This window comes from Macaca fascicularis, chromosome 11, assembly GCF_037993035.2.
Source record: "Macaca fascicularis isolate 582-1 chromosome 11, T2T-MFA8v1.1".
Classification (NCBI taxonomy): domain Eukaryota; kingdom Metazoa; phylum Chordata; class Mammalia; order Primates; family Cercopithecidae; genus Macaca; species Macaca fascicularis.
In genome coordinates, this window is record NC_088385.1 from 128,008,874 (window position 1) to 128,022,565 (window position 13,692).

A 13,692-nucleotide genomic window follows, 5' to 3' on the forward strand; every position below is an offset into this window, starting at 1 on the left:
GATCACAGGCATGCACCACCACGCCCAGCTGATTTTTTTTTTTTTTTTTTAGAGACGGGGTCTCACTATGTTGCCCAGTTTGGTCTTGAATTCCTGGGCTCAAGAGTTCACCTGCCTCAGCCTCTCAAAGTGTTGGGATTATAGGCGTGAGCCACTGCACTCAGCTTTAACATTTTTTTAAATAGAGACAGGGTCTTGCTATGTTGCCCAGGCTGGTCTCAAACTCCTGGTCTCAAGCGATCCTCCAGCCTCCGCCTCCCAAAGTGCTGGGATTACAGGGGTGATCCACCACACCTGGCCTGAGCATGTTTTTTTTTTTTTTAACCCTTCTGTGCCTTAATTTCCTCATCCATGAAATGGGGATAATAGATCCTACCTCATGGGGTTGTTGTGGGAGTTAAAGGAGCAAGTGAATGTTAGCACAAGGCTTGGCAGTAAGTGCTCAGAAATATTAGCTATTTTTCTTAGGATGAAAACTAACATTTAATCACATGCCGGCTTACTATATTCACAGTTGCATTTTATCTTCTTGTGAGTTAGGCCCACATATCCCCACTCTGCAGATGCAGAAACGGAGGCTCTGAGTGGAGATGGGACTTGTTCAAGGCCATTCAGTTGGTATACTGCAGAACTGCCAGCAGTCTGCTTTGCAGGCAGTGACCTCAGCCAGCCCTGCGACTGAAGTACAACTTTCTGGCTAATTTATTTCTCTACTAATTTTGATTTGTATCTTTGTACTTGAGATCTCTCTGGGTTTTTGCTTGTTGGAACCAGATTTCTTATTTTCATTCGTAAACATCTCGAGGGCAAGAGCCATATCTGAGATACCCAAGACGCTGTGTGAGAGTTTCTGAAACTTGCTTTATCCTGGGAAAGTTGCCTGAAGTGTTTGCTCAAAGAAGAGATTCTCTGGCAGTTTGACTGGGGAGTCTGACTCAGGAACAACAAGGGTGGGGCCCTGGAATCTGATTTTTTTTAACCCTGTGACTCTGGGAATTTATTTATTTTTTGCACGACTCGAAATTCTTAGGCTAACGTGTTTGGAAACTTTTGCTGCATGGAACTAGCATGTCCTTTGCTGGTGAAGAAGAGGACGGCAGCAAAGCAGACAGAGGAGCTCCCAGGATCCAGCCTTTTCCTTCTACAGGTGTTTTTCTGCCTCAAGTCTTTATGCTGCCCTTGAGGGTCACTGTGTGCCCAGACCAGAGCTGGGCAGGGGCGAGGGGAATAATAGGAAGGTCAGCGTTGTCCCTGCACTCCCAGAGTTTACAGTCTAATTGGATTGACAAGACACCTTCAGCAAGTCGTGAGAAATGCATTCAGAAATTGTGGATTGGGGTCTGTTGGGCAAGCATTTCTGGGGCATGCACAACGTGTGGAGTTCCAGGAGTGTAGGTAGTAGAGATTATGAAGCCCTGGATGCCCAGTAATAGACAGACCTTGGTTTTTGCCATCTGTGGTCCACAGCTGGGCAGGGATCCTGAGACAAACACCTCAGGCATGGAACAGAACTGTCGAGAGTTTTTTTTGGCTTTTTATTTTGTGAGATGGAGTCTTGCTCTGTTGCCCAGGCTGGAGTGCAGTGGTGCAATCTTGGCTCACTGAAACCTCCGCCTTCCAGGTTCAAGCAATTATTCTGCCTCAGCCTCCCAAGTAGTTGGGATTACAGGCATGTGCCACCACACTTGGCTAATTTTTTTTTTTTTTTTTTGGGACAGAGTCTCATTCTGTCACCCAGGCTGGAGTGCAGTGGTGCAATCTCGGCTCACTGCAACCTCTGCCTCCTGGGTTCAAGTGATTCCCCTGCCTTAGCTTCTCTAGTAGCTGCGACTACAGGCACGTGCCACCATGCCCAGCTAATTTTTGTATTTTTAGTAGAGATGGGGTTTCTCCATGTTTGTCAGGATGGTCTTGATCTCTTGACCTTGTGATTCACTCGCCTCAGCCTCCCAAAGTGCTGGGATTACAGGTGTGAGCCACCGCGTCTGGCCCATTTTTGTATTTTTAATAGAGGTGGGTTTCACTACGTTGGCCAGGTTGATCTTGAACTCCTGGCCTCAAGTGATCCACCTGCTTCAGCCTCCCAAAGTGCTGGGATTACAGGCATAAGCCACCATGCTCGGCCTCTTTTTTTTTTGAGCGCGGTATCACCCAAATAAAAATAACTTTGTTTTTTTCCAGATATAAATAATAAATGTTCATGTTAAAAAGTTCAGGGCTCATGCCTATAATCCTAACACTTTAGAAGGCCTAGGTGGGAAGATGACCTGAGCCCAGGAGCTTGAGACCAGACTGGGTAACATGGTGAGACCCCCATCTCTAAAAAAAAAAAAAAAAAAAAAATAGCTGGGCATGGTGGCACATGCCTATAGTCCCAGCTACTCAGGAGGCTGAGGTGGGAGGATCACTTGAGCCCAGGAGGTCAGGACTGCAGTAAGCTGTGATTGTGCCACCTAACTCCAGCCTTGGCAATAGAACAAGACCCTGTCTCAAAAAAAGATAAAAATACCGGGAGGCCTAGGTGGGTGGATCACCTGAGGTCAGGAGTTCGAGACCAGCCTGGCTAACATGGCAAAACCCCGTCTCTACTAAAAATACAAAAATGAGCCGGGTGTAGTGGCAGGCACCTGTAATCCCAGCTACTTGGGAGGCTGAGGCAGGAGAATCGCTTGAACCCAGGAGGTGGAGGTTGTGTGAGCTGAGATCGCGCCACTGCACTGTAGCCTGGGTGACAGAGCAAGACTTTATCTCAAAAATAAAATAGTAAAAAAATGAAGATTCAAGTAATATAGAAAAGAATAAACAGGAAAGTAAAAGTCACCTGAAATTTACCACCTAGAGATAATTACAGATACAGCTTGGGAGGCCATCTTTTCATAAGGTCTGCTGTGGTCATTCTGATATAAAAATGTACACTGTATCACTTCATTGTACATGAAATGTTTCACAGACGGCTCTTTTAATTATTTTCCCCTCCCTTGTTTTCATTTTTATTTTTGTGTATCCCTCCCTGCTAAAAGCAACCTATGTTGACAGTTTGGAGTATGTCCTTCCACATCTTTCTCAAATACATTTCATACACATTTTTTTTGTTTTAACAGAGAATAATATTCAGCTCTCTGGCCTGTGATTCAAGGAGCTGGCCCATTTAGGGTGACATCCCAGACCTACTAAATCAAAATCTTTGGGGCTGGGTGCTGTGGCTCAGCCTGTAATCCCAGCACTTTGGGAGGCTAAGATGGGAGGATTGCTTGAGCCCAGGAGTTCAAGACCCCGTCTCTAAAATTTAAAAAAAAAGGAAAAAGAAAGAAAGAAAGAAATCTTTGAGTGTAGACTCAGGAATCTGTATTTCCAATCCCTGGTCCAGGGCATTCTGATGCTGGTAGCTCTGCTCCAGTGAGTAGGAAAGGCCAGCCAGTGAAGGCTCACATTGCTGCGGGTGGCAGAAGAGGACAGCAGGAGATTCTGACAAGGAAGATCTTGAAGACAGCAGCAGCTTGACAAATGGAGGTTTCCAGGTAGAGAGAGCAGCTTGTACAAAGGCACAGAGGTGAGACAGTTTGGGGTATGTTCTGGAGATGGCAAATAGAGTGGGTGAGGCCTGGGTATGGAGGGGCTGTGCAAGATGAGGCTGGAAAGATTCAAATCAAGGAGGGCTTTGAGTGCTAGGCTAAGGCATCGAAATTTACTCTTGCCTCTGGCATTTGCAAAATAGTGGTACACGAGGTAATTGTAGGTGATATGGTACACGTAGGGAGAACATTCTCTTTTTAGTGCCTTCTCAAGTGCTCACATCGAGGAGAAAGTTTTGGTTAGTTGCTAGTCTATCTTTAACACCCCTCTGAACACTGCCTAATTTCCTTTTAACATAGAAAAACCCTCCTTAGGCTTAGGGCCTTAGTGTGAAACAAGAATAAGTGTGGACGCTTCATTTCCATGTTGTAATGATTGCTTGCTATTTATGGCAAAGGATAGTGGTTTTCTTTTTCTTTTTTTGAGACAGAGTCTCACTCTGTCACCCAGGCTGAAGTGCGGTGGCACGATCTCAGCTCACTGCAACCTCCACCTCCTGGATTCAGGCAATTTTCATTCCTCAGCCACCCGAGTAGTTGGGATTACAGGCACTTGCCACCATGCCTGGCTAATTTTTGTATTTTTAATAGAGATGGGGGTCTTACCATGTTGGCCAGGCTGGTCTTGAACCCTTGGCCTCAAGTGATCCTCCTGCCTGGCCTCCCAAATTGCTGGGATTATAGGCGTGAGCCACTGTGCCTGGCCGGGATACTGTTCTTTTGTGTATTAAAATTATATAAAGCTTTTCTTTGTCTTTTTTTTTTTTTTTTTTTTTGAGACGGAGTCTGGCTCTGTGGCCCAGGCTGGAGTGCAGTGGCCGGATCTCAGCTCACTGCAAGCTCCGCCTCCTGGGTTCACGCCATTCTCCTGCCTCAGCCCCCCAAGTAGCTGGGACTACAGGCGCCCACCATCTCGCCCGGCTAGTTTTTTGTATTTTTTTAGTAGAGACCGAGTTAGCCAGGATGGTCTCAATCTCCTGACCTCGTGATCCGCCCGTCTCGGCCTCCCAAAGTGCTGGGATTACAGGCTTGAGCCACCGCGCCCGGCCTCTTTGTCTTTTTTTATTGAGATGGAGTTTTACTCTTGTTCCCCAGGCTGGAGTACAATGGTGTGATCTCGACTCACGGCAACCTCTGCCTCCTGGGTTCAAGTGATTCTCCTGCCACAGCCTCCTGAGTAGCTGGGATTACAGCCATGTACCACCACGCCCAGCTAATTTTGTATTTTTAGTAGAGACACGGTTTCTCCATGTTGGTCTCGAACTCCCGACCTCAGGTGATCTGCCCACCTCGGCCTCCCAAAGTGCTGGGATTACAGGCATGAGCCACCATGCCCGGCCAAAACTTTTCTTTTTAAAATAAGTTTCATTTTTAAAAAGCGAGTTGACGGGAGCAAAACTGCTAAGTAAATAATGCTACGGGCAGTGGTGCTCAAATATGGGAAAACAATATGAAGGTGATACCAGATTCTTGCCTTTGGGAAATGCAGACCCAGGTCCTTTTGTCTTTAGAGCTCGTTGGCAGTGGGGAGGTGTTTCAGGCAGAAGGAATAGCATCAATGGGGTGTTGGCTAATGTTTAACAACCGGCTCTCTGAGAAAGCAAAAGAAAACAAACATACACCAAATCTGATGATCTGTTTCCATGACGCGAATACCCCCAGCTGGGCCGAACTGACATCACCGAACACAGCGGAAAGAGATGACTGCAGTTGTCTCTCCTGGGAGCTCCAACACAGTACAGGCTGACAACAGCGGGCGGGGAGTAAGGGCAGGTGGTGAGAAGGCCCTGTGTGCCAGAGAAAGGAACGGGGAGGTCAGGCTGGCTTAGAGAGTGGGGTTGAGTTGTCCATGCCCTTGAATGCCAGGATGAGGGCTAAAGGGTCAAATGGAATGGGTGACTTCATATGCAGAAGTTTTTACAAGAGGAGAGAACTCAGTTTGGCCAAGAGGAGTGGGGGCCTCATATTGGTAATTACAAAACAGCGATTGTTCAGTCATGCGGAGTGCTTTCAGGGTGCTGGACACTGTTCATTTTTTATTTTTATTTTTTGAGGCAGGGTCTCGCTCTGTCACCCAGGCTGGAGTGCAGTGGTGCAATCTTGGCTCACTGCAACCTCTGTCTCCCGGGTTCAAGCGATTCTTCTGCCTCAGCCTCTCCAGTAGCTTGGATTACAGTCGTGTGCCACCACGCCCGGCTAATTTTTGTATTTTTAGTAGAGATGAGGTTTCGCCATGTTGACCAGGCTGGTCTTGAACTCCTGACCTCAAATGATTCACCTGCTTCGGCCTCCCAAAGTGTTGGAATTGCAGGTGTGATCCACCACACTTGGCCGCTTGCAGGGTGTTGGACACTATGGATGTTACCTCATTCATTCTCCTAACAACCCAAAGAAGAGGAAGCTAAGGCAGAGAAGCAAGTTGCCCAAGGTCATATGGCTGGTAAATGGCAGAACTAGGCTCAAACCCAGGTACTCTGGCTCTAGAGTCTGTTCCTAACCACTGTGCTCCAGCCCCACGGAACCTTAGTCTCTTCATCTGCAAAATGAGCACTGAGGTGACAAGGCCAATGGGCAGAGGGTTGGAGTTGCCCAGAACAACAACAACAACAACAACAACAACAACAACAACAACAAAAGTAATAGTAACACATATTGGCCGGGCGCGGTGGCTCAAGCCTGTAATCCCAGCACTTTGGGAGGCCGAGACGGGCGGATCACGAGGTCAGGAGTTCGAGACCATCCTGGCTAACACGGTGAAACCCCGTCTCTACTAAAAAATACAAAAAACTAGCCGGGCGAGGTGGCGGGCGCCTGTAGTCCCGGCTACTCGGGAGGCTGAGGCAGGAGAATGGCGTAAAAACCCGGGAGGCAGAGCTTGCAGTGAGCTGAGATCCGGCCACTGCACTCCAGCCTGGGCGACACAGCGAGACTCCGTCTCAAAAAAAAAAAAAAGAAAAAAAGAAAATAGTAACACATATTTAGTCAAGGCTTAGATTCTGGCATCACGGGGATCTGGGTTCAAATCCTACTCTGCCTTAGCTGATTAGGTTCCCTATCCTCTTAAAGCCTTGGCTTCCTTATCTGTAAAATGGGGATATCATGAAGCTGTTAGATGTTAAATGAGAAAATGGATGAGAAAATTGCATGGACTGTCCATAAAGTTGAAAAGATAGTAGGGGTGGGAAGGAGAACAGTCCGAGTTTGAATGCACGTGGGCCTGGGGCATTGTCTGGACTGAAGGACAAGGGTCAGTTGAATTGCCAAAGAGCTCTGAGATTGGCTGAAGGGACACTCGTCTTGTGCTGGCTGCTAAGACCAAGGGGAAGCCTGTGCCTTGCCAGAATTTTAGCCTTGCAAACAGCTGCTCACCCAGTAGGAGAGAATTGTGATAAAACTCACAGCCACCATTTATTGAATATCTACTCTGCCCCGGGACACAGTGGACTATTTTAGAGAATTTGTTAAGGAAACACAGCGACATCTGTCGGACACCTTGCAAACTACCAGCTCAGGATAGTTATGTCTGAATGTTGGAGGAACCTTCCTTTCCACAATGACATGATTTTGTGAAGCTGAGTGTATGGCAGTTGTCAGGATTAAAAGCAAGAGCCATGCAAAAGTTACTGTGTAACAGGAAATGAGAGTGATAGCGACCAATCTAATTTCAAGGTTTGAGTAGCTGTGGACAGCCCAACAAACAGCACACGCCTACCGTTAGTACATCCTTACAGGAAGTTAAGAATGAGTGAAAACAACAACAACAAAAATATATATATATATATATTTTTTAAATTTATGTGCATTATTTTTTTCAAGCAGCTACTAAGTTGTTAGGACATACTTAGTAGTTATCTTGGCCTACATACTGCACTTACTAAACATAACTGTTCATTTTTTAATTTTTAATTTTCAAATTTTTTTGAGATGGAATCTTACTCTATCACCCAGGCTGGAGTGCAGCGGCGTGATCTCTGCTCACTGCAATCTCCGCCTCCCAGGTTCAAGCTAGCCTCCTGCCTCAGCCTCCCGAATAGCTGGGACGCCACCCCACCCAGCTAATTTTTGTATTTTCAGTAGAGATGGGGTTTCACCATGTTGGCCAGGCTGATCTGGAACTCCTGACCTCAGGTGATCCACCTGCCTCGGCCTCCCAAACTGCTGGGATTACAGGTGTGAGCCACCGCATTCGGCCGTTTCTTTTCTTTTCTTTTTCTTTTTTTTTTTTTGAGACAGTTTCTCTCTGTTACCCAGGATGCAGTGTAGTGTCACGATCTCAGCTCACTGCAACCTCCACCTCCCGGGTTCAAGCGATTCTCCTGCCTCAGCCTTTCCAAGTAGCTGGGATTATAGATGCCCACTGACAAGCCTGGCTAATTTTTGTATTTTTAGTAGAGACAGGTATTCACCACATTGGCCAGGCTGGTCTCGAACTCCTGACCTCAAGTGATCCGCCCACGTCAGTCTCCCGAAGTGCTGGGATTACAAGCGTGAGCCACCGCGCCTGGCCACTGTTTGTTTTTTTCTCAGTGATTCTCTAGTCCATTGCCTTAACCACTCACCATGACTACAGCTCTTATTTGCAGTGACTCTCAAGAATGCAAATGCCATTCCTGACCTTGAGTTAATTCAGCTTTGTCCCCTGAGTGTGGGGGAAGGGCAGGCGGGGGGCGGGGGCTGGAACTTTCTGCTTGTGTACCTATCTCTTTAGACTCTCTGGAGGCTCCTCCCCAACCTCTGTCATTCCCTGTCCAACCAAACCCACCTGCGGTCCCAGACTCAAATGCTCAGCCACCTAACTGCCTGAGGACCCAGCAGTTAATGAGTTTACATGCTGGGGGCAGGAGTCAGGCCCCATCCTCCTTGGTTCCTCTGGCTCCCTGGAAAGGGAAAGTCACCAAGAGGTGGCTGCAGGCATCAAGGAGAGTAAGCAGGAGAACCTCAAAGCCACAAAGGGACAGCGCATAGCATGTTCCCTGTTTAGTCTGGACTTGAGAATGCTGTCCCCAGCAGGAAGCTGCCCAATCTCAAAGCAACTTGCACGGGGTGTTACAAAAAAATGCACTTGGCCGGGTGCGGTGGCTCACGCCTGTAATCCCAGCACTTTGGGAGGCCGAGGTGGGCGGATCACTTGAGGCCAGGAGTTTGAGACCAGCCTGGCCAACATGGTGAAACCCCGTTTCTACCAAAAATACAAAAATTAGCTGTGCGTGGTGGCGTGTGCCTGTAATCCCAGCTACTCAGGAGGCTGAAGTAGGAGGATTGCTTGAACCCAGGAGGCAGAGGTTATAGTGAGCTGAGATCGCATGACTGTACTCCAGCCTGGGCGACAGAGTGAGGCCCTGACTCAAAAATAAAAATAAAACATAAATGCACTGGAGGAAAGAGGGTACCGCTCTCCTTAAGGCGGGGCTGCCAACTTGTCCTGCACAGCCAGCCGCCTGGCTCAGGGGAACTTAAAGCTCTGAGGGACTCTGAGTCGTCATTTAACCTCTCCGAGCCTCTCTTTCTTCCCCTGCAGAAGGAGGATTATAACAGTTCCTAATTCATGAGTTGCTCATAGAGTGAAATACATTACTGGCCAGGTGAGACGGCTCATGCCTGTCATCCCAACACTTTGGGAGGCTGAGGTGAAAGGATTACTTGAGCCCGGGAGTTCGAGACCAGCCTGGGCAACAAAGCAAGACCCCCATCTCTACGAAAAGTAAATAAATACGCAGGGTGCGTGGCTCACCCCTGTAATCCTAGCACTTTGGGAGGACGAGGTGGGCAGATGGCTTGGGCTCACGAGTTTGAGACCAGCCTGGGCAATGTGTCAAGACTTTGTCTCTACAAAAAAAAAAAAAAAAAAATTAGCCAGGCATGGTGGCAAGTGCTTGTAGTCCCAGCTACTGGAGAGGCTGAGGTGGGAGGATCACGGGAGCCCCAGAAGTGTAGGTTGCAGTTTGCCAAGATTGTGCCACTGCACTCCAGCCTGGGCGATGGAAGGAGACTCTGTCTCAAAAAACAAACAAAAAAGATAAATATATAAACGAAGCTGGGCATGATGGTGCGTACCTGTAGTCCCAGCTACCTGGGATGCTGAGGTGGGAGGATTGCTTGAGGCCAGGAGTTCTAGGCTGAAGTGAGCTATGATCGTGCCACTGCACTCCAGCCTGGGTGACAGAGTGAGACTCTGGCTCTTAAAAAAAAAAAAAAAGATGAAACAGGTGAAGTTATTTTCTTTAATTTTTAAAATAAAAAGTTATTTTTATAAATAAAATTTTAATTAATTTAAACCAAATTATTTTAAACTATAACACTAATATATAATATACAAAAATATAATTTTAATTAAATCTAAAATTATTCTAAACGTTAACTTTTAAATTGTCTTTTTTTTTTTTTTTTTGAGATGGTGTCTTGCTGTGTCGCCCAGGCTGGAGTACACTGGCATGATCTTGGTTCACTGCCTCCTCTGCCTCCCGGGTTCAAGCAATTCTCCTGCCTCAGCCTCCTGAGGCTAATTTTTGTATTTTTATTAGAGATGGGATTTCACCATATTGGTCAGGCTGGTCTCGACCTCCTGACCTCAGGTGGTCCACCCACCTCAGCCTCCCAAAAGTGCTGAAATTACAGGCGTGAGTCACCGCGCCTGGACTAAGTTTTCTTAATTTAAAAATTTAACTCAATATACATTTTTAAAAATTATTTCAAGAAGTGACATTAGTCATCTTTCAAGTGCTTGGTAGCTACATGTGACTGGTGGGTGAGGGCAGGACTGTTTTTTTTTTTTTGAGACAGAGTCTCGCTCTGTCGCCCAGGCTGGAGTGCAGTGGCCGCATCTCAGCTCACTGCAAGCTCCGCCTCCCGGGTCTATGCCATTCTCCTGCCTCAGCCTCCCGAGTAGCTGGGACTACAGGCGCCCGCCACCTCACCCGGCTAGTTTTTTGTATTTTTTAGTAGAGACAGGGTTTCACCGTATTTAGCCAGGCTGGTCTCGATCTCCTGACCTTGTGATCCGCCCGTCTCGGCCTCCCAAAGTGCTGGGATTACAGGCTTGAGCCACCGCGCCCGGCCTGGACTGTTTTTTGTTTTTTGTTTTTTTTTTTTGAGACAGAGTTTCACTCTCGTTGCCCAAGCTGGAGTGCAATGGTGTGACCTCAGCTCACTGCAACCTCCGCCTCCTGGGTTCAAGCAATTCTCCTGCCTCAGCCTCCTGTGTGCATCACCACACCCAGCTAACATTTTTTATTTTTAGTAGAAACGGGGTTTCATCATGTTGGCCAGGCTGGTCTCGAACTCCTGACCTCAGGTGATCCGCCTGCTTCGGCCTCTCAAAGTGCTGGGATTACAGGCGTGAGCCACTGTGCCTGACCACAGGGCCTGTCTTTATTTAGATGTTTGCTATTTTGTTCACCACAAATTATTTTACATTAGTTAAAAAATATGTTTTGAGGCTGGGCATGGTGGCTCACACCTGTAATTCCAGCACTTTGTGGGGCTGAGGTGGGAGGATCTCTTGAGTCCAGGAGTTTGAGACCAGCCTGGGAAACATGGTGAAGATCTGACTCTACCAAAAAAAAAAAAACAAAAAAAAAACAAAAAAAAACCTAGCTGGGTGTGGTGGTGTGCACCTGTAGTCCCGGCTACTCGGGAGGCTGAGGTAGGAGGATGATTTGAACCCAGGAGGCGGAGGTTGCAGCAAGCCAAGATCATGCCATTACACTCTAGCTTGGGCAACAGAGCCAAACCCTGTCTCAAAAAATAAAAATAAATAAAAATGAAAAAAATAAAAAACAAAAATATCAGAATTACACACATGAAATGGGTGAATTGTATGGTAAGTATATCTCAATAAAGCTAAAACTTTTTTTTACTGATTTATATACCATCAAACTTGCCCTTTTAAAATGTGCAATTCAGTGGGTTTTAGTACAGTCCCAGAGTTGTCCGATATCACCACAATCAACTGTAGAACATTTTTATCATCCTAAAGAAACCTGGCACCATGGAGCAGCCACTCCCCATTCCCTTCTCCCACCCAGGCCCTGACAGCCACGAATCCACTTTCTGTCTCTATGGATTTGCCTGTTCTGGACATTTCATATAAATGGACTCACACTATGTGGTCTTCAGTGACTGCTTTTTCACTTAGCATCATGTTTTCAAGGCTCATGCATGTTGTGGCATGTACTGGAACTCCATTCCTTTATATGACCAAATAATATACCATTGCATTGGCTGGATGCGGTGGCTCATGCCTGTAATCCCCGTACTTTGCGGGGCCAAGGCGGGCGCATCACCTAAGGTCAGGAGTTCGAGACTAGTCTGGCCAACATGGTAAAACCCCATCTCTACCAAAAATACAAATATTAGCTGGGTGTGGTGATGCACATCTGTACTTCCAGATACTCGGGAGGCTGAGGCAGGAGAATTGCTTGAACCCAGGAGGCGGAGGTTGCAGTGAGCCAAGATTGCACAACTGCATTCCAGCCTGGGCAACAGAGCGAGACTCCATCTCAAAAAAATATATATATGTGTGTGTGTGTGTGTGTGTGTGTGTGTGTGTGTGTGTGTGTGTGTGTACATGTCTATATCATTGCATGGTCGAGCCACATTTTATTTATTCATTCATCAGGTGATGAATATTTATGTTTTTTCCACTTTTTGGCTCTTGTGAATAATGCTGCTATGAGCATTCATGCACAAGTTTTTGTACAGACATCTGTTTTTAATTCTTTGGGGTTTTGTATTAATTTTAATTTTTAAAATATATTGCATAAAAATGTTATTTACCTTGGTGACTGGGTTTTTTGGCGCTCCCTTAAAATTTGCACCAGGCATGGTGGCTCACACCTGTAATCCTAACACTTTGGGAGGCTGAGGTCGGTGGATGGCTTGAGTCCAGGAGTTTGAGACCAACCTGGGCAGCATGGCAAAACCCCCTTTCCACAAAATATATGCACACAAGGCCGGGCACAGTGGTTCACACCTGTAATCCCAGGACTTTGGGAGGCCGAGGTGGGTGAATCACTTGAGATCAAGAGTTTGTGACCAGCCTGGCCAACATGGTGAAACCCCAACTCAACTAAGAACACAAAAAAATTAGCCGGACGTAGTGGTGTGTGCCTGTAATGCCAGCTACTCCAGAGGCTGAGGCAGGGGAATTGCTTGAACACGGGAGGCAGAGGTTGCAGTGAGCCAAGATCGCTCCACTGCACTCCAAGCCTGGGTGACAGAGTGAGACTCCGTCTCAAGAACACACACATACACAACCCAAAACACACACACAACACACACACACAATCAACTGGGCGTGGTGGTGTGTGCCTGTAGTGCCAGCTACTTGGGTACTTGGGCGGCTGAGGCAGGAGGATCACCTGAACCCAAGAATTCAAGGCTGCAGTAAGCCATGATTGCGCCACAGCACTCCAGCCTGGGTGACAAAGTGAGAACCTAGCTCAAAAAAAAAAAAAAAAAAAAAAAAAAATTTGCACCTGGGGCAAGTGCCATACTCATCTCAACTCAGTCTCACCTTGCAAGTCTTGTGCCTTGCTGGCTGTGTGACTCTGGACAAGTTGCTTAACCACTCAGAGCCTCTATAAAATGGGGATAATCTCCGTAACTACTCACAGCTGGCAGCAGAATGCGATGCAGTGAATTCGCCCTTACAGAGCCAGCACTGTTCTTGGCACATGGTAATCTTCACATATTTTTTCCTATAGGAGGGCTGGTGCCAGGCCGGGAGTGGGGTGGAAGGGTCCCAAAATGGCCGTGAATGTCCTCTGCCCTTGAGAAGAGCTGGCACAGCTGTCCAGAGCTCCCTGTGGCGGCTGCTCTGGTAAGCAGCAAGCATTTTTGGCTCTCCTGTCTCAGCATGATGCCCCTACAAGGTTCTTTCGGGGGTGGGACCCAATGCTGCTCGCCTGATGGCCTGCCTGGCTCCCAGGACCTTCCATCCCAGCTTCTCAGGGCCCCTCACCTGCGCCTCCCCCACCCTCCCCTCTGCCCACTCCCATCGCAGGCCATAGCTCCCTGTCCCTCTCCGCTGCCATGAGGCCTGCACTTTGCAGGGCTGAAGTCCAAAGTTCAGTCCCTTCGCTAAGCACACGGATAAATATGAACCTTGGAGAATTTCCCC

The 13,692-nt window shown here is 47.4% G+C and overlaps 1 protein-coding gene across 18 annotated transcripts in view; it reads right to left on the reverse strand.

Annotated features, from left to right (window-relative positions):
• LOC123567603 (uncharacterized) overlaps positions 1-13,692 on the reverse strand; it is a 42,549-nt gene that overhangs the window by 26,431 nt on the left and 2,426 nt on the right. For 4 of the 18 annotated variants that reach the window (XM_065524900.2, XM_065524898.2, XM_074008077.1 and 1 more), the window contains exon 2: positions 9,627-9,750. The exons of 4 other annotated variants lie outside the window; for them this stretch is intronic. Coding sequence is in view for 4 of the 14 variants with exons in the window: in XM_074008078.1 (XP_073864179.1) it covers positions 5,047-5,128 (82 nt within the window). In the remaining 10 variants the exon portion in view is untranslated. Of the gene's footprint in view, positions 1-5,035; positions 5,165-5,192; positions 5,951-9,626; positions 9,753-13,086; positions 13,149-13,692 lie in introns of those variants that run through there. 10 more of the 18 variants (XR_012420771.1, XM_065524901.2, XM_065524905.2 and 7 more) reach the window with 7 other exon arrangements.